The sequence below is a fragment of the Cucurbita pepo genome, chromosome 16 (genome assembly GCF_057944985.1).
Source record: "Cucurbita pepo subsp. pepo isolate OVF chromosome 16, ASM5794498v1, whole genome shotgun sequence".
NCBI classification, from domain to species: Eukaryota; Viridiplantae; Streptophyta; class Magnoliopsida; order Cucurbitales; family Cucurbitaceae; genus Cucurbita; species Cucurbita pepo.
The window spans coordinates 13594437-13615423 of record NC_141813.1 but is presented as its reverse complement, the minus strand read 5'-3'; the positions used below and the strand labels follow the sequence as shown (position 1 = coordinate 13615423).

Genomic DNA, 20987 nt, shown 5'->3' with positions numbered 1-20987 from the left:
TAATAGGATAAATGAACTCAATAATTTATTGTACTGATATAAAACAGAAATACCACCAACAAAAAAGACTTAAAATTTAATAAATCTTAAAATGGGAGAATTAATAATTAAAAATTAATAAATTAAAGTAGTTGAGTAGTGGGATAATACTAAAATTATTAGTACGGAACTTAACCTCCAAAACCATCGGCCAAACGGCCGCGCCAATCTCCGCCGGTATTGTTGTGGCCAATCACAAACCTACGCGCCATCTCCCGCGTCGTCGTCAACACCCGACAAACTTTTGGGAAATAAGAACCGGTAATCACCGTTTATAGTTAAACCTATATTCCCGGTAAAGCCGGTGTACCTTGTGCCAGTGTTCTACTACGCGCCGCCAGAGCTTAGATCTGACGGCCCAAAATACACTTTCCGTACATACTTAAACGGGCCGTCAAGCTTCAAAGAGAGAAACAACGGCGAGGAAATATATATATATATATATAACGAAAATAACTCGTCGAAGCGGGATAGAGAGACATTCATTTATCATATCGTATAATTCGATTACATCTAGATACACACATTTTTTTAGAGAGAGATTGGGATTTTTTTAGAGAGAGAGAGGGCAGGATTTTATTTCTGCTCACTTTTTCTTTTATTTTTTTTTTTCTCCCTCAAACTTTGATGTGGGTTTGATCGTTAAGGGGACTTTGAAGATTGCTTGTACTGCTCTTACTTCTTTTTGAGGGAAATAAGGCACAAAGAGGAAGTGATTTTGGGTAAAGGAAGTTTTTCTTTCTACTGCTGGATTTTTGTGCTCGGAATTTCTTTTTCGTTCTTTGTTAGAATCGGGAAATCGAGGATTTCTGCTAGGGTTTTGGGTATTGTTGTGTTGCGGATAACTGTGGGAAGTCCGGTATTGGACTTCTGTGGCGAATCGAAATGCCTGTTTGGAATTTTGTTTCGTCGGAATTCTAAATCCGATCTCCGAGTTTGTGGTTTCAACTGAAGAGCTGAATAAATGGACGTTGATTCGTCGATGGTTCCGGAGGCTGATCACGATCCGGCAGTGCAAAGTCACAGCACTGTTTCTTCGGCTGGTGGAGTGGATAGAGATCAGCTTAGGGAGCAACCGCAAGCCAGCTGTGGAACTCCGCCGCAGCCTATGTCATCGCCTCAGCAGCAACAGGCCGCCGTGCAGATGCAGCAGACCACGGTTGTTGGGCCAAGGCTCGCGCCTATGTACTCAGTAGTAAACGCAATAATTGAAAAGAAGGAAGATGGTCCTGGTCCGCGGTGTGGCCATACCTTGACGGCTGTGGGGTCTGTTGGCGAGGAGGGGACTCCGGGATACATTGGGCCGAGATTGATATTGTTTGGTGGTGCCACTGCGCTCGAGGGCAACTCTGCGGCTTCAGGAACTCCATCATCAGCTGGAAGTGCTGGAATCCGTATGTTAATTTTGTTAACTATACTCTTCGATTGTTGAATTTATGTTCGGAGAGGGGTTATGGCGGTGTGCGTTATTTGGTGAAGTCTTTTTAAGCTCGCATTACTTCTTGGTGCTGATGGCGTTGGTGGGAGTTACTGCCATTTTGATTGTTCAGTTAAAAACCTTCGTTTCACTTGAATCAACCAGACATAATGTATTAATTCCCTAGGAGATTATCGTTTGAAGCAATCTTCATTTTGAATTTCTTTCTTCTCGAACTTAAATGTTGTGGTTTCTTGACATTCTAACCAGTCAATGCGTTGGGTCGTATGAACAATTTGAAGTCTAACTTTGAGTTCAAACACATCTAGTTGGGAAGTTAAACCCTCCTGTTTTATTAAGGGCTTGGGGTTTCTGATTATGTTTGAATCTTGGATCCATTTTACTGCAATTTCATCGTGTTGTATAATTACTTTGTGATCAATAAAAAAGTAAAATGAAAAAACTTGTGATCAATAGGGAAGTCATCATCCCTAATTGTTGGATATTAATTCCTGTTGGCTTATTGTTGAGAAGGATGAATAGAATTAATAACACAAGTTCCCATGTAACTTAGGCATGTTTAGGTGGTTATTTCTTTTAATCTTAGTGAACTTGGCTGTGCAACCAATATGTGATAGCAAATTCATAGTTTACAGAAGAGTTAGCCATCTTAGTGATAGATATACCATGTAAAAACCCTTGACTGTTCAAGGCTGCAATTGCGTGAGTCTGTCCTTTTTTTGAGACAGAACAGCGTGTGTTGCACTTAAGTTGTATTTTTTTCACCCATACCCAAAATTCTGTTGTCTGTACTAGATACTTTAATCTTTTGGAACTAGTATGTGGTGCAAGTTTGCTGATCTACTTGTAAAGAATTGAAAATTTTTACTAGGTACAGCTCAGGATATTCAAACTCTTTTTTGGTGTCATAAATTATGTCAGCAGAGCAGACAACTTTAATTCCACTTCAGTTTTGTAAGCTGCAGTTTGATTTCACGGGAGCTAATGTAGAACGACTCTGCATATGGTTTTTGAACTAGAAAACTTTTTATGTTTAATGCTGTAAATTATGCTTATTTTGTAGTTCCTATGTTGCAGGGCTTGCAGGTGCCACTGCTGATGTGCATTGTTATGACGTTTTAACTAATAAATGGTCCAGGTAAGTCCTAGACTTCATCTCCTCTCACCCTCGATTCCCCTTATCTTCATCTGCCATTACTTCCTTCATCACATGTCTTGCAGAATTACTCCACTTGGAGAACCGCCTACCCCGAGGGCTGCACATGTGGCAACTGCTGTTGGAACTATGGTAGTCATTCAGGTTAGCATTATGGAATTTCGGATTTAAGTTGTATAATTTACTTGGTCAGGGTTCTGTTAGTTCTTCATTATGCATTTCTTTTCTTTGTTATAATGCAGGGTGGAATTGGACCAGCTGGTTTGTCTGCTGAGGATCTTCATGTTCTTGACCTTACACAGCAGCGCCCACGATGGCATAGGTTAGACTCTGATGATGTGTTTTGTTAATTTTCAGATATTTTTATATGATAGACCCATATGACTATTTTCCTATAGAGTAGTTGTGCAAGGCCCTGGTCCAGGACCACGTTATGGACATGTAATGGCTCTAGTTGGGCAGAGGTACCTCATGGCGATTGGTGGTAATGATGGTAAGCAAGTCATATTTCTTTGTAATTTTTAATATGTTCATCTAACGCAACCAATGGTTGATTTTTCAGAAAATATATATATATATATATATATATATATATATATATATATATATATATATATTTTTTTTTTTTTACTTTTTGTGTATTATTTTACACAACATAAAATTTGGTCTCTGTTTTAGGAAAGCGGCCTTTGGCAGATGTATGGGCACTAGACACTGCTGCTAAACCTTATGAATGGCGTAAGTTGGAACCAGAAGGGGAGGGTCCACCTCCTTGCATGTAAATCCCCTTTCTCTTTGCTTTTTATGTGGTCTTTGTCTTACTTGTGTGCTTCTGCAACATTTCATAAAATATGATAACAACACAGTAGGTTTATCTCTCGCTTTGTTAATTGAGTTACTTGGAGAAATATGATAACAAAGAAGAGTTACCTGAGAAATATGATAACAACACAATAAATATCACATGTCAACTGTGTCTGTCACTTTGTTACATTCGCTTTGACAATATTTGTGCTTCGGGGTAGAGAAAATAAAGAAAGGCTCTGGTGGTTTTACACCTAAAACTTAATTCCTTATTTTGAGGTTTTGGCGCAAGGTAAATTGCAATCATGTTATCCAACCAATTTTTTATTCTTCCCAATCATTACTTTTTGGGTGCTTGGAATCGGAAAGTAACTCTTGTTTCGCTAATGTCAAACAAACCACCTCTTGAATGATTAGAAAATCTCATAATTTGAGTTCACCTGTTTTGATATTGTTTGCATTACTTGTTCATATCCTGTAGAACCAATTTTCTTCTTTCAAATATTACGAGTTTCAGCCATTATTTGACACTAAAGATATCACTAGGTATGCAACTGCTAGTGCGCGATCTGATGGTCTTCTTCTGCTATGTGGAGGGAGAGATGCTAATAGTGTGGTAAGTAAAAGAATCATTTTTGCACGTCACCTGACTTTGTTAAATGGTTCAATATGGGATATCCTGTTAGCTGTTTGATCTGGACTTGACTAGATCCTTAGCGCTTGTTATAGCTTGCTTTAGTGTCCTTCACATAATCTCAATGGTATTCCTCTTGCCTTGTAATCAAGTTGTCAATTTTAGTTGAATATTGATTTATGAGGTTGAGTTCTCAGCAACTTTTCCTTGTGGGTGAGTGATTGGAATTGGTATGTTATTACTTGATATCACATTTGTTTAGGAAGTAATTCCTGTTATATGATGGGTCAAGAGAAGATAAACCTAAAATAAAGAAACAGAAGAGAGCAGTCAGTGGGTAGAATAGATAAAAGCATTGACACATATGAATAGATAGAAAATCCCGTATTACTCAGTACGTTGGTAAAATATATTAAAGACAAGTATTTACTAGAGATGACTAGATATTACTAATGTAAATCCTAATGTAATCAATCGATATGCATAAATTATGAGATCCCAAAATCATAAAAGTTTTTATTTATTATGAAAAATATTTCAATTGATCTATGATTTAGATCTTATTTCGTTTGTAAAATTAGTTGAGGTTTGGACATATGGAACACTCATGGTTATAATTAAAGAAGTTTGACTGGCTAGATGCTATCAGAAATGGATAAAATATTTCAGCAGCACATCTTCAGAGTTACATTTACTTTGAAATAGAATGTCCCCATTTAATCTGTCTTGAAAAACTCGTATCATTGCGAGGAGTCACATGTGACATTTGTCTATTTGGTTCTCTGAAGGAAGAAAAGGGAAAAAAAAAAAAAAAAAGTCTTTACCTTAGATAAAGCTATATTATTTTACAATATTTTAAACTTGTATTGAACATGGTTAACGTTCTTCTTACTACCTATCTCCATTGCCTGCAGCCGCTGGCAAGTGCATATGGACTAGCTAAACACAGAGATGGTCGTTGGGAATGGGCAATTGCTCCTGGTGTCTCACCATCTCCTAGATATCAGCATGCTGCTGTGCGTTCAATCATCTTTAATTTTCCATCTTGCTCTCTCTCTCTCTCTCTCTCCCCTCTCTCTCCCCTCTCTCTTGACCCTTACTATTAAAAAGCTTTCTGCACTTCCTCTTGTTTCAGGTATTTGTCAATGCACGACTCCATGTATCTGGAGGGGCCCTTGGAGGTGGGCGCATGGTAGAAGATTCATCAAGTGTGGCAGGTACTAAATCAGTATTATTAAGAGCTATCTTCCCCTTTCGTCAATGTATTCTACTATTCTGTGAGGTTGTTGTTACCCATGCAAAGTATTTTAGCACGAATAGAGGCCTTTATTAATCAACCTAGGTTGGGAAGATTACATGACATAGGGCTCTAAGTTGAGAGGCCAAAGCATCATGAGTGGTTGTGTTATCGTCACTTCATCTTCATGTGTGAGGATATTTTTTCATAGTACTCAACTGTTCTGCAGATGCAGATGATTGTTGATGCTTGTATAAATTCTTAAATCAGCAAATTTGGACTTGATTAAAAATGAGTTGCATAGTTACTGCTGTAGTCTTTATTCATTTTTTTATATCTAATTTACTTGCAATATCATCGTGCCTCCTTCATTCCTGCTTGCGTCCCCTCCCCTCATCCTTAGTTGCTGCTGTTGCTTTCGACGTTGCTGTTGCTACCCACAGTCTTCCACCATTGCTGCTGCTTCAGCAGAGGGTTTGTTATTTGTTTTTTGTTTGGAATTTTTACGACTTCTTCGTTTGGGTAGTTTGGATTCGGTCTGACCATTTGGGTTCAGTCTGCCATTTTGCCGCTTCTGTTGGGAATGACACTTCTAGTTATGGGTTTATGGAATTGTTGCATTAAAAACACTTCTAGTTGGGAATGACATTCTCCCAAGAATTCTCTCTTTTGTGATTGTGTCCAAGTACGATCCACAAAATCTTTTACTTTCAATAGGAGGCTCAAATAGATGCTGAATCTGCTAATGATGTTGTTTCATGGAGAGTTTCTAAATTGCTTAGTCATTTTTCTGTTCATCTTTGACTTACTATGCTCAAATGACTTTCATTCCTTTATAACTTAATTGATTTCGGTTAATGTTGACTTAAAAAGAAATTTCTATTCTATTAAATTGTGTTAGCATTGATTTCTTGCCTTTTCTATTTCATTTTTTGTAGTTGTTCTGGCCCTTCAAGTACCTACTGTTTTTGCCTTTTTCTCTACCTTAACATGATTATTTATGTGTGTTTCTTCTAATCCTTGGATCTCTATCCTTGGGAAGTCTTACAAAGTTCTCACTTTACTCTGTTTACAGTGTTGGATACTGCAGCTGGTGTCTGGTGTGACATAAAATCTGTTGTTACCTCTCCCAGGACAGGGAGATATAGTGCTGATGCAGCAGGTGGTGATGCTTCTGTGGAATTAACTAGGCGTTGCAGGCATGCAGCCGCTGCTGTTGGTGACCTAATTTTCATTTATGGTGGTTTACGCGGTGGTGAGATTACTTGTGCAATTCTAGATTTGGGTGCAAAAACTGTTAGGAGTGTGTTATTCTAACAAAGTGTACATCTTTTTGATATTTTTCATGTCAATGAAGTTCATAGAAACAGTATTCTGAATGTCTGAAGAGCTGAACTTCTTATACTAATATAGTATTTTGTTCATGAATTTTGACAGAGCATCTGTACCTCAGAATTCATAATACATGGCATGGTAATATTTTTCATGTATTTTCATGTATCCCACAGGTGTTTTGTTAGATGACCTTCTAGTTGCTGAAGATATGGCTGCTGCTGAAACAACAAGTGCAGCTTCACATGCAGCAGCAGCAGCTGCTGCATCTGTTCAACCTGGGCGGTTACCACCCAGGTACGGATTCACTGATGAAAGAGCTAGACAAACGATGCCAGAAGCTGCTCCTGATGGTTCAGTGGTGCTGGGAAATCCTGTTGCTCCCCCCGTGAATGGTGACATGCACACTGATATAAGCGCTGAAAATGCAATGCTTCAAGGCCAACGGTTAGTAAATTTTCTTTAGGCTAGATTCTCAATTCTCAACATGTATTGCAATGTCTTTACTCAGAATCCTGGAACTGGATGTACAATAATACTCTGCAGGCGAATTAAAGGTGTTGAATATTTGGTTGAGGCATCAGCAGCAGAAGCTGAGGCTATCAGTGCTACATTTGCTGCAGCTAAGGCAAGGCAAGTCAATGGGGAAGTTGAACTACCTGATAGGGATCGAGGGGCTGAGGCTACTCCAAGTGGGAAACAGATTTCTAGCTTGATAAAGCCTGATTCTACTGGATCAAATAACATTGCTCCTGCTGGAGTTAGGCTGCATCATAGAGCTGTTAGTATATCTTACAATTACTACTCTGGATGTTTGGCGGGTTCTTCATTATTATTACTTTAATATATATATGTGTGTGTGTGTGTGTGTGTATAAGTGGTTGTGAACTAAAAATACTGTGCTATATTTTAACCCTTTCACCATTAGGTGGTTGTTGCTGCTGAGACTGGTGGAGCTCTAGGTGGCATGGTGAGGCAACTTTCAATTGATCAGTTTGAAAATGAAGGTCGGAGGGTGAGCTATGGGACTCCCGAGAACGCAACTGCAGCAAGGAAACTATTAGATCGTCAGATGTCCATCAACAGTGTGCCCAAGAAGGTATTCAAGGATCAGCTCATTATAATTTAGGTCCTATTAAAGTTATGCAGAATTGTTCTGTGTTAAGTGTTCATTATAGCCCCAGTGAGGCATTGAATATCTTCCAAGCATGTTTGCTATAAGTTTATGGTGAATTATGCTCTGATATGTGAATTTTTTGTGCCACTTGTTTCTTTATTTTATCTTAAACACAAGACAATTTAGAAAACCTTCAGAATTTTAATTAGTTGTCAATCGCTCATTCTCCTTGATAGGCTTTGCCAGGTCACCACTGGATAGTTGAAGTCGATTATCTCTCCTTCCTTTTATGAAACATTCTTCTTGATTATCAACTTTCTCTGGTTTGCGTAAGAATAGTGCTAGAGCTCTCTGGAATGATGCAGAATGGGCAATAAAAAACAACTTATTCCCGAGCATATGGGTATCACTTCCCCCTCCAGAGATAACTAGTTTCTGTGTCCTCCAACAACATTTTCTTTTTGGCACAATTCTAACTCTCTTCCATTTTCTTCTTAGATACTAGTCTTCAGTGTGAATATTTTGATTTCAATCTAAAACAATATTTTAAAAGGCGTTGAAGTCTTTATTTATTTATTTTTTTAACGATTCTAAGAATGACCTTTAAAAAACTCGAGTTAGAAATTGATAGATGGGATCTCTCTCTTTTTGTATCTTTTGCATAATCAATAATGATTTTCTCCTTGTCTTTCTAATTTAAATCCATGGCTTACGCTTTATACTATCTTGAGGGCCATGCCAAGTTTCCTTTCAAGAAATGCCCAAAGCTGCCTTTGGCCTTTAGTTGAAGGAGGCAGATCAGATGACACTTTCACTTAATTGCTAATGTTCCATTATGCATTTTTTTCTTGATTCCCGTTATCCTTTTGGTTTGATATAGTATGCTTTCGTCTTTTATCTTTTTCAGGTGATAGCACACCTTCTAAAGCCTCGTGGTTGGAAACCTCCTGTTCGCCGGCAATTTTTCTTAGACTGCAATGAAATAGCCGATCTTTGTGATAGTGCTGAGAAAATATTTTCAAGTGAACCTAGCGTTCTACAGCTTAGAGCTCCAATAAAAATATTTGGTGATCTACACGGTCAATTTGGGGACCTTATGCGACTCTTTGATGAGTATGGTGCACCTTCAACTGCTGGAGATATTGCGTAAGTAAATGATTGTTTGGAATATTTGGTTTATGAAAGACAAACATGAATCTTCAATTATTTTTTTTTTCAATCTATTTTCGTAATATCTCTTGATGAACAACTGTCAGATATATCGATTATCTCTTCTTAGGAGATTATGTTGACAGAGGTCAACACAGCCTTGAAACTATTACCCTCCTACTTGCTTTAAAGGTACTTGAGTGATGTCGCTTATGTTAGTTGAATACCAATCTGTCACATACCGAGCCTTCATTGGCTGATTTTGTATACACTTACTGCAGGTTGAGTATCAGCAGAATGTACATTTGATTCGCGGGAACCATGAAGCTGCAGATATTAATGCTCTTTTTGGCTTCCGGATTGAGTGTATCGAGCGGATGGTATGATTATTGTATACACCCATATATATTTGTTCCATTATATAAACTGGTTATAGCGACTCATTTCATTTCTTATGGAACAGGGAGAGAGGGACGGAATTTGGGCATGGCATAGGATTAATCGATTATTTAACTGGCTTCCTCTAGCAGCTTTAATTGAAAAGAAGATAGTTTGTATGCATGGTGGTATCGGTCGGTCAATAAATCATGTGGAGCAGATTGAGAATATTCAGCGTCCAATTACAATGGAAGCCGGTTCAATTGTCCTTATGGATTTGTTGTGGTTAGTGCATATCTCTACAGTTGTTTTCAACTCTTTTGACTAGCTGAGTAATGATCTAATACATTATCTAGTATGCTGTTCTGTTAACACTTCATCACCGCAATATACTTATTTCATATATTAATGTGAAATTCTACAGGTCTGATCCTACAGAAAATGACAGTGTGGAAGGACTGCGGCCAAATGCTAGAGGTCCGGGTTTAGTTACTTTTGGGGTGAGTGTGCAACGTGCTCAACCTTCTGTCATAGATAGTTCACATAGTTTCTGCGTGCTACTTGGTGCATTTGCTTCTCTGCTTTACTAACACCCGAACTTCGGGAAAAAAGAAAACCATATCTCAGACAACATCAATGCTTTCTTAATATGGATGAAACTGATCTAAGTACTGGTTGAAGATTGAGATTTTGATGCAAAACTTGTATGATGATGGAGTTTAATGAAATAATGCCTCAAAGCCTAGCTCAAGGTTTCTAATATTTTGAAATTAAAACTTGCATTTCATTTAGAAATTGAAAAGTTACAAAGCTTCAAGAGAACAAAACAAAGAATTGTACTACTCGTCCAACACAAACCATACAAAACCCGACTACAAGCTGCTGCTCACCATTCCCTATATCAATATACGTACATATATAATTACCACCCCCCCCCCCCCCCCCAAACAGTGCATAACAGACAAATTCTGGCCAAAAATACTCATTGAGGACGACTAACTTTAGGTAAGTAAAGCACCTCTACTTGTGAAATACGTGGAAAATGATTAAAAGATATATTATCTCTGCCTTCGGCATAGTAGATCATGACTCATGAGTAGCTCCAGTGCATCATCGTTGACTTCTTTGTTAGCACATTCGCTAACTATTTACTTTAATTTGTTTTTGAGATTTTTCACCTTTAAAGTCCACTGCAAATAGCTTCTTAATGTCTATTATTAACAACGCATCTGTTTCACTACGGTGTGGAACTCTTTTTTAACAAATGTTGATTGAATCACTTTTCAAGTACAATCAATGGATTGGCCATTACTGTAAAATGCTCATATGGAATTGTTGTTGCTGCAGCCTGATCGTGTCATGGAATTTTGCAACAATAACGACCTTCAGCTGATAGTTCGTGCCCATGAATGTGTCATGGACGGTTTTGAACGTTTCGCTCAAGGGCATTTGATTACACTTTTCTCGGCCACAAATTACTGCGGTATTCTTCTTGCTTGATCTTATTTCTGGGATATGGAATATTTTTGCTGATACAATTTCGGTTCTTGCATACAGGCACTGCAAATAATGCTGGAGCTATTTTAGTTCTTGGACGAGATCTTGTTGTTGTTCCAAAGCTAATTCACCCTTTGCCACCTGCAATGACTTCCCCAGAGGCATCACCAGAACGTCATTTAGAAGATACGTGGATGCAGGTGCTGCTGATATGTACATTCACAATGAATTTTCTTTCCCTAAGTTTGCATGTCAACAATACTGATTCCATTATATTGGTTTTCTATGAGATCAGGAGCTGAATGCCAACAGACCTCCAACACCAACTAGAGGCCGCCCTCAAGTAGCCAATGACCGGGGCTCCCTTGCATGGATATAGCACATTGTTTGACACGTCACTTAATTTATATCGAGTCTTGCCTCGTGCTACTACCACTATGGCAGTTCTGGTGTCATGTATAGAACACACGCCCCGTCTCCGAGTACCAGAACTTGTGATCGTTGTTCGAATGGATATACGAAGAAGGCTGGAGTTCCAATTTTCACACACCTTCAATAAGCCATCAAATGGATTGTATAGGTTCGAGAATCAGTTTGCTGGTGGCAGTGATGTTTAGAATGATAGATGCCCTACAAGATGTATTATCGACGCTTGTACCATTCAATATCGGGTCTCGAGCACTGGTGGTAGATGGTTTGGGGTCTTTTTTTTGCTGCTTCTATAGGTATTACCATTCACCAATGGTAATTCTTCAATTTTTTTGGTCTCTATTATTTTTACCCTTTTTAGCGGACAGGTTTTAATTTAAAGATATGGTGGTGGGGTGTGATTTCGTAGTGAAGGTAAAACGTCTATGTGATTGGCCTTTGTATCATAGAGGTTGTTGCTTTGTTTCTTTGTACAATGTAATTGTGTGGAGACGACGGAACTTATTAATTTCTCATGTCAAGAGCTACCAAGTTTTGATTAGTGAATGCCATTTTCATTTTCTTTTTTCTTTTTCTTTGCTTTTTCCCCACTTTTTTATTCATGAAATTCAATATTCCTCATAAATAACTCTCAAAACTTTTAATTTGGATGAAGCTTGTGAATCCACTACTTTTATATTTGTGATCTTTTTATTTTCAACTTTTGTTCATGAATGTTCATATGCTTTTCACCAAATTATTGACTTGCTATAAACATTTTTTCTGGTTTCTTTGATTGAAAAGAGCTTAAAGTAACAATTTGTCAAATCAATTTTGATTTTGTTGCTTTTTCTGTCAACATTTTCAAAATTTGTAGTGCCCACCTCAACAAAAACATTATCTTTTCATATTTTCTTTCGAGAATGGTAAATATGTATTGAATTTTTGAAAACAAGAACATATTTATTTGCATTATTGTAATAAATATGTAATTATTGGAATTTTGAAGGCCATGAATGAGCAACCCAAATCAGCGTTGGATTATGATGTTGCAAAAATGGAAGAGTGATTGATACAGAGTGGAAGCATATTGAAACCCATTGGTTAGATAATAGCGAAGCCAAAAAATAGTAAGAACAAACAGGACAGGACAGGACAGTCCAGTGGGTCAAAGATCGGCCTCTGATTTTCTTCAGCTTTGAGAGATCGCCGACACTTTTTAAATGGGATCGTAATGTACACTATTTTCTTTTCTTTTCTTTTCTTTAGATTTTTAATTTCTAATTGCTAATTTCAGATAATTCTCTATCGTCTTCTTCGATAGCCTCTCTGTTATTGCTTTTCTGGGTGAGTAGGAAAGAAATGGCTGAGATTTAACAATTCAGAATTAATATGTATAGAGATTAGGGTATGGGGTTTTCCGGTCATCGGCGGCGGTGGCTTAGGTGGTGGCAATGCAGCAGGGCTCCCGGAGAAGAACAGACCTTCTGGGAACTTTACAACCATTCGACAATGGAACCAAATAGTTTAGTATTTGCTGTTTCTCATCCGCCATTTGATTGTTTGAAGAGATAAATTTGCGGGTTATGCTCTGGATGGGTTGAATTTGTTGTTGGCTTTTTAGGTTCTGAATTCCGGCCGATTTTCCGGTTGGTTTCGATCGCCAGTAGTACTCGTACGCATTCAGAGAAGTCGCTGCTGTCGCCGCCGTGAGCGACGGAGGACGCGGTGGAAGTGACTGTGATAGTGGGGTTAGTGCCTCTGGTACATCTTTTTCCTTTGGCCATGCCGGATTCCGATTGATGAATCCATTTGGCTTCTTCATCATCATTGCTAATCGATGGAAGTTCATAACAGAGCTCGACAATCTCGCAACTTCATCCATCGGGATTTCCGATTCGTCGGCTTCCAAATCGTCTCTCTCTTCGACAATTTTCGATTCTTTAACCAATAAATTCGCCGGAGTTGTAACAAAAGATAGAACGAGACGGCCATCTCGGCGATCGGCGCGGAAATTCTTCTTTGAGGGAACAGAGACGGCGTCGAGAATTAACCGCCCATTTTCCCGGCGGGACTGAATGCAGACGGAGGCGCCGTCGGGGGAACAGAGAGAAGAAATCGGCGGGGGAAAAGACCTCGGCGGCGATTTCTTGCGACCGAATTTGATGGGCTTCCATTGAAATGTCTGTATGTCGGGGTACTCTGTTTCCGTCGTATCTCCGTCGAAGTCTCCAAGCTCCGAGGAAGGGTAGGAAGAGAAGCCATCGGAGCCAGTCTCGGATCCAAGACTCTCAGTGCAAATTAGAAGACTGTTTTCACTGAGAGAGTGAGCTGATTTTTGAAGAAGAGGATGAACATAAGGAACAACAGGCGATTTGGGAGCAGAGTTCTGAAACAGAATTGACTTCCAAGAATCACCATCATCATTATTCCCCTGTTTTTGACACTCTGTTCTGTTCTTCCTCTGTTCTTCATGAACAGAGCCCCAAAACCCAATGGTTTCGTCACAGTCCTGTTCGTCTTCAGAAGAAGAAGAAGAAGAAGAAGAAGAAGAAGAAGGAGGAGGAAGAGAGAATGCTAGGGAAGAAGCAACCTTCTTGATGGCGGAGAAGCACTTGGAGGAGGACATGTCGGCGGAGAGGGTTCTTCTGAGGGAAGGCGGTGGGAGTGTGGGGAATTGGAGATCGGAGGAAGGGAGAGCGGTGAGGATGCCCTGTTTTTGAAGGGTTTGGTAGTCATGGAACAGAGTCTTCATAGCTGGAACAGAGTCCGAAGAAGAAGAAGAAGAAGAAGAAGGAATTGAGTGAAGGCTGAAGCTGATGGGGCTTAGCAGAAGAAGAGGGGAAGGGGAAGAGGGTATTTGTAGGGAATGAAAACGCATTACAACTCTGCTTTGGAAATGGGAAATGGAACCATGTCCGTCCGGTGGGGCCATACCCTTACGCCACCATGGAAACCTCCACCATTCTATTTCTATTTCTATTTCTATTTCTATTTCTATTTCTATTTCTATTTCTATTTCTATTTCTATCTTTTTATTTATTTATTTTCTTTAGTTTAATGGAATTAAATTCCACCTCCAACTTTTTTTTATTTAAACCAATAATGCTTACTGATTGTATAGTAACGGTCAAATTTACCATTTTATTTCAAACAAAATTTTGTTTTCTTTTTTTTTTTAAAGAAAATAAAGCCCTTTTTTTTTTCTTTTTTTGTTTACTTTTTGAGTAATGTTACGGATTGTAATATTACATTCGAACAATAATAATAATAATAATAATTATTATTATGTAATGAAAAGCTTATTTAAAACCTTCACGTGGAGAGGTTTTGTTGGAATATGATCCCTACCAAACACAAACTTTTGTGCAAGAAATTTTGTGAATGTCCCACGTTGTCCTTTCGTGGAAAGGAAGCTGAAGTTGTGCTCCATGTCATGATCGGTAATGTGGTTGTGTCTCAAAAAAGTCATTGAAGATGATGACTAATTTAAGTGGGGGAAAGTGTCACAACCATAATATGAAGAGGTTTTAAGTCGAGACAAGTAAAATGGTGACCCTCAATATAGAAGAATGTCATGATGCAACCGAGAAGGACGATGCATCATCCAACATACCAATATTGAAGGAAAATGAGGCATAAAAAAGATAAGGACAACGAGAAGACATGAATAAACAAGATAGGCTTATTTAAGGGCTGGATAGGGTCTAAGGCCTTAACCTTGAAAGTCGGATCCAAAGGAAATTTGGACATACGGTTTTGGAGTCAAGTCTGTCCATATGAAATATGAAAGCTCACCAAATTTGGTGTCAATTAAACATCGGTCAAACGCTCCACGACACTGTATGTTTGCTCACAAAAATTCATATCTACACCCCCAGTTTGGAAATGCGTCAAAATGTACTATAGAAGGAGGAATGTCAGCTCTCCACCACCCCTAGACCCTATGATCTAAGTAAGCTATCCTGTGGCACATGCATGTGTCAAAGTAAGGGCAAGCATTTCAAGACGAGTGTCTCAAGCGACTTCCTGTAAAATGATTTTTCAAAGATAGGAATGGGGAAGCATGGGTGTGCCTGTATGGCAACCCAGCCCATATGTCGGAGGTTGAATTATGCATCCACTTACTGGAACGTATGTCACAAATGGTTTAGCCAAAACATGGGTGAGTCCAATACTCTAGAGAATTCAGATGGATGGATCGTTGAAATGTCTCAATGCGATAATCGGCACATGGGTCAGTTCCCAATCGATGTGTTCGAGCCAGCCTAAATGGTGTCGATATACACAAATTATAATGCATAATGGGTGTGGATCACATAAATTACCATGTCAAGCATAATTAATCTTGACATGTTAGATGTGATGTTGGAAAATAGTCAATATACACACTACTAGGCATAGAGTTTTGAATAATACATCTTGAACAAGCACAATCGTAATTGAGAATCTCGAGATTTGGGGGGTGGTGGGCATGCATAATGCAGAATGCATAAAGGCTTATTGGTTAATGTGATTGGAAGGATGAATACGGGCTACCTACGTTCATGCTTCATGCATACAGAATACAATAAAGGTTGACTTCATCCATTTCACCTTATAATTTGGTTTCCTAAATACAATGTATTTTCTTTCCTTATTTTATTTGATTATTAATTAAGTTGCAATTTTTAGGAAATGGATAACGGTTGAACATGAAGCTTGCAATTGGAGCCGTTTTAATATTACAAAAAATCCAGTGCGGTTTGCCGCAAACCGAGGAAGACACAGAAACTAAATCCACTGCAACATGCATAATAATTATTTCCATTTCCTTTTTTTTTTTTTTTTTTTTTTTTTTTTTAATATTTTATTCTCTTTCCTTATATACAAATATTATTTATTTTTAATTAAAAAAAAAGGAATATAATTAATGTTTTGTCTGATTGTTAAGTCAACTTAATTAATTAATTAATTAACAATCAAAAGTCCTCACCCAACAAATGGAAATTAAACATTAATCCATAATATTAATTTATGTGGAGTATAATTAGAACGCACTACAACTGGATGAATTGATTCAAAGTAATTGACTCAAGGAATCCATAATAATAATAATAATCGGTATAATTTTTAGAAAAAAGGGAATTATGCGATGGTCCAAATGGGGCATTGGAAGAATATGTGCATAAAAAGTGCAAGCTTGTGGCTTTAATTGCTGCGATGGGTAGCAGCAGCATGCAATTGGATTGCACTATCTTTATCCTAATCACTAATCACTAATCACTCTAAATTCCTTAATTAACATTATTTTAACATGTTTGTATGATTAGTGAAACTGTTGACTAATTGTATTTAAACTTTATTATATGTGATTTTATAATTAAACCTATAGTTTTAGGAGAGGCTAATTTTATGCTTTCCCTATGAATTTTAATAAATAAAAAGAAAAAGGAGTATATGGTTCTGTGTATGATTCCCACTTGTAGAGACATGAATATAAATAAGCAAAAAAAAATGTAGTTCACAGCCTTACCAATATTAGAAAAATATTTTTGTATAAAGCTTAACTGACGTCGTAATGGGCATGCAAAAGGACGAAACTGACCCTACCACCTTTTGACCTAATTTTCATTTTTATATATCAACCCTTAAAATCATACTATAATTTTGTACTGTGAAACAAGGGTGTGTTGTTACTTTTTTTTATTATTATTATTATTTTAAAAAAAATCATATTATAAAGATGTAAATAATTTAATAATTAATGGAAATTTTTCAAGAACTTAGGGTTATAATTATAATGTTAGGGGGCCCTAAAGTTGAGGAAATAAAAAGGGAACGACAATTTGGTAAAAAAATTGACGGACGTCAGCAAAAGCGATGGGACCGATGCTGGTTTCTGACAAAGAAACTTTTCAGAAAAATAAAAAAAAAATAAAAAAAAGAAAAAGAAATGGAAGAGGATGCTCGACCAACAAAGCATATAATATTAATTTAATTATTTTGTGATTATTCCCATTTCCATCATAAACCCTTCTGCTTTCCATTATTGCATTGATTGGACGTTACATTATAAACATGGAATGAAACCAAACAAATGCCGAATATCAAGAATATTATTTTTCGAATTCTTATTTCTACGAATGAGTCTTCGCCACGTGTGCGACTCATTTTTACGCGAATATCTGGTTCCCTCTTAAGGCTAAGGCCAAGAGTATGGATAATGGCCTGGTTTGGGTGGTCCAGGCCCTTTTAGCTGAGCCCACCATGATGGCGAGGCCTCCGCTCCGGTCTGAATAGCTTTCAACCTTTTCTTTTTTTTTATGGACAGTCACAGCCACGTGGATAGTGGAACGATAAAATCGTCGTTCAATTCTAATTCTTAGCTACTTTGTAGGAATATGGAAATTCCACGTGGAAATAGAAATAAATAAAAGTAAGGCTGTCGTGTCTCTGTCCAATTCGAGATCTTCGTAATCTTCTCCATCAAATTGGATGCCACTGCCCTTCGTCCGTACTCTAAAAAAAATAATAATTTTTTTTTTTTTTTTTTTTGGGGGTTTAAATGATGATGAGAATGGAAAAGATTGATTAGCATATATTCTTTAAAAACATCCGACCAACAATGTTTGATAGGGCGAAGAAAGACAGAAAAAAGGACAAAATGTCTGACCCATAATCCAACAAAATCTTTGGAGGGAAAATCACTTTTCTTTAAAGCTACGGTGTCTTAATTTGATTAGAAATAAAGATGCAGGAGGTCCAGCCCGGGGTCGACCGGTGTGATGGATCCGGAGTGGTCGCCTCCTTCTCCGCCCGGCCGCCCTCCTTTAAACGTCGCCAGGCTCCAATGTCTTGACGGATTAGACACCACTTTGTTCTTGGGCCCGTTTCTAAATTTCCGTCCGGCCCATTTTACAATTGCCAGAGATCTACAGCCCATAGCCCTATTTTGTTATTGGGCCCGGTTCTAAATTTCGGTCTGGCCCACTTTACAATTGCCAGAGATCTACACAGCCCATAGCCCTATTTTGTTGTTGGGCCCGTTTCTAAATTTCGGCCCGGCCCATTTTACTACAGCCCAGATCTGGACAGTGATTTGGGATCAATAAAGAAAGGGCATAATTGGAAATGGAAACAATTATATTGTGATTGCCAGTTTTATATGCATTAAAAATGGGAAGGATTAATGAATGATTAATGAGTGACTTTGAATTTTGACGAAGAGTGTGAAAGGTGATGACCGACAACCAGGACCTAAATTAATTTCTTAATTTTAAATTTTGAAAGTCAATTAATTATCGGAGTTTCAGAAATGAGAAAATGGCTGTGGACTGTCCACGTAGACAAGACACTATTTATTCAACTGTTTTACTCAACCATATTAATTCTCATTATTAAATCGTTTACTTTTGTAAGATTTCCAAAATTAATAATAATTGTTTGCTGTGACTTCCTTAGCCCCTCATCTCTCTCATTTTAAAAATAATTTATTTATTTATTTATTTTATGCGTATTAATTAGAAATAGGAAATTACAAAATATTTTATTATATGGTTTTAAAAATACTAATTGTCAAATCTGAATGAGAGATAAATAATGGTGAACTGAATTCAAATAAACTACGTAATTATTATATAAATAGATGGGATTGACTTGAATTTTTGGAGTATTTTATTTAAAAACATAATTTATTATATCTAAATACCAATGTAAAAGGAAACCTTTAAATAATCGTAATTAATTTATACAAATACCGATGAGTAGCCATTTTCGTTGACCCAATGAATGCGAATATTTCGGATTAGATAAATGTGGATTTATGGAATTAAATGCATCAGCCATGAAATGCGTGGGTGAATTATAACCCCACCAGGGCCGGTTGGCGCCAGCCTTGCTCCTTCAGACATCGTTTTTGACAATACTTTTTTTATTATTTAACTCCTGTCACTATTATTTTTTTAAAAGAAATTAAATAAGATTCTTCACAATCAACAATATCTATTAGCTGTGGATTTATATAGTTAAATTGAATGATAGAGAAGAGGAATTTTATTGGGTTAAGGATATGGTTAAACAGTTTTTGGCGGTTCCAACATGTTGGGAAAGGGTGAAGTTTGTCTTTATTATTGCTTTTGATCTTTCTGTTTATAATCTAATCCTATTTTTACCCAAATTTCCGTGTGTTGACTTTACATCTCAGTGTCGAATTTCCGTGTGTTGACTTTATCGTTATCATCAACTTGGCTAAGCCAATTGCCAACACTTTGTCCTCATTTAAATCCCTCTCCTTTTTCTAAGCTACGAATTCCGACGAACCCTTCTAACAAAATTCAAACTTTTCAGCATTTCCAACGCCAAAACTCATCTTTTTATTCAATCCCCTTTTTCCTTTGAGCGTTCTTGTTAGAAAAAAAATATGAGAATGGAAGAAGACGGCGGCGACGATCTTGAAGTCCCCTCCTATTTCCTCTGCCCAATTTCCCTCCAATTGATGAGAGATCCGGTGACCATCTCCACCGGCATCACCTACGACCGATCCAACATCGAGAAATGGCTCTTCTCATGCAACAACAGAACTTGCCCCATCACAAAACAGCCCTTGTCCGATCCCGATTTGGTAACCCCAAACCACACCCTTCGCCGTTTGATCCAAGCTTGGTGCACCCTCAACGCCTCTCATGGAGTTGAACGAATTCCAACTCCCAAGTCACCCATTGACAAAACCCATGTCGCCAAGATCCTCAAACAGGCCAACAACTTCCCCAATTCCAACCACAAGTGCCTCCTTGCACTCAAAGCCATTGCCTTGGAGAGTGAAAGAAATTGCACCCTTGTGGCTCAATCCGATGGAGCTTTTGAGTTTGTAGCCGCCGTTATTAAGAGTGGTGGTGATAAGAACATTGGGTCCATTGAATTGGCGGTGGAAATTCTGTTCCACATCAAATCCTCGGAAGCCCATCTCAAGAATCTCGTAAATGGCGATGGTAACTTCATAAACTCTCTTACTTTTGTCCTCAAAAATGGGAACTGCCAATCTAGAGCCTACGCCATAATGTTGCTCAAATCAAGCTTGGAACTTGCTGATCCAATTCGGTTGATGAGCATTGAGAGGGAACTTCTTAGTGAAATTGTGCGCGTTATACATGATCATATATCTCACCAAGCCTCCAAATCCGCGTTGAAGGTTCTAGCCGAGGTGTGCCCTTGGGGGAGGAACCGTGTGAAAGCGGTCGAGGGCGGGGCAGTCGGCGTGTTGGTGGAGCTGCTTTTGAACTCGACCGAGAGGCGGTGGTCGGAGATAGGGCTGGTGATTTTGGATCAGCTGTGTGGGTGCGCAGAGGGACGAGAGAAGCTGATGGAACACAGGGCTGGAGTTGCAATTGTGTCGAAGAAAATACTTAGGGTTTCGGCAATGGCGAGCGATCGAGCGGTGAGGATATTGTCGTCGATATGTCGGTTTTCGGCGTCGGTAAAGGTAGTTCAAGAAATGTTGGAGGTGGGAGTCGTGGCAAAACTGTGTTTGGTGTTGCAAATGGATTGTAGCTCGAAGACGAGAGAGAAGGCGAGGGATATACTAAAGTTGCATTCGAGGGTTTGGAGTAATTCTTCTTGTATTCCGCCACATTTGGCGTCTGCTTATCCATCGTCACCGTCTTGATTCTTCTTATTCTCCGTCCTCATCCTCGTCCTCGTCCTCGTGTACAAACATTCAAAACATAGATTATTTATGTGAGCAAAAGTTGCTTGCAATTCAAAAGAATACAATTTTCGGTTTTGTTCGTACAAGTGTTTTGAGTTTCAAATTTTTTTGCG

At 38.2% G+C, this 20987-nt stretch overlaps 2 protein-coding genes and 1 pseudogene across 2 annotated transcripts; 2 read left to right on the top strand and 1 right to left on the bottom strand.

The window, feature by feature from the left end:
* Positions 1-505: 505 nt before the first annotated feature.
* BSL3 (BRI1 suppressor 1 (BSU1)-like 3) lies at positions 506-11775 on the top strand. The gene is made up of 21 exons (XM_023656054.2): positions 506-1433; positions 2555-2615; positions 2699-2777; positions 2876-2955; positions 3032-3126; positions 3312-3411; positions 3984-4053; positions 4986-5087; positions 5207-5288; positions 6384-6563; positions 6817-7087; positions 7187-7421; positions 7569-7739; positions 8665-8903; positions 9014-9098; positions 9188-9286; positions 9370-9569; positions 9709-9784; positions 10632-10767; positions 10842-10981; positions 11077-11775. Exons 1-21 carry the CDS (start codon positions 1004-1006, stop codon positions 11158-11160), a joined length of 3015 nt encoding a protein of 1004 aa, XP_023511822.2. The 5' UTR covers positions 506-1003; the 3' UTR covers positions 11161-11775.
* Positions 11776-12206: 431 nt separating this feature from the next.
* Positions 12207-13994, bottom strand: LOC111777856 (protein FAF-like, chloroplastic). Its single transcript, XM_023657582.2, has one exon. It carries the CDS (start codon positions 13942-13944, stop codon positions 12631-12633), a length of 1314 nt encoding a protein of 437 aa, XP_023513350.2. The 5' UTR covers positions 13945-13994; the 3' UTR covers positions 12207-12630.
* Positions 13995-19465: 5471 nt separating this feature from the next.
* Positions 19466-20960, top strand: LOC111777743 (E3 ubiquitin-protein ligase PUB23 pseudogene; annotated as a pseudogene).
* The last annotated feature ends 27 nt before the right edge of the window (positions 20961-20987 follow it).

What these genes read in the sequence shown, in the direction of transcription:
- LOC111777856 (XM_023657582.2), bottom strand. Translation starts at nt 13,944, where the DNA reads ATGAAGACTCTGTTCCATGACTACCAAACCCTTCAAAAACAGGGCATC.
- BSL3 (XM_023656054.2), top strand. Translation starts at nt 1,004, where the DNA reads ATGGACGTTGATTCGTCGATGGTTCCGGAGGCTGATCACGATCCGGCA. An exon ending in TTATGGTGGTTTACGCGGTG is followed by an intron (nt 6,564 to 6,816) that starts GTGAGATTACTT and finishes TGTATCCCACAG; the next exon opens with GTGTTTTGTTAGATGACCTT. An exon ending in GCAATGCTTCAAGGCCAACG is followed by an intron (nt 7,088 to 7,186) that starts GTTAGTAAATTT and finishes AATACTCTGCAG; the next exon opens with GCGAATTAAAGGTGTTGAAT.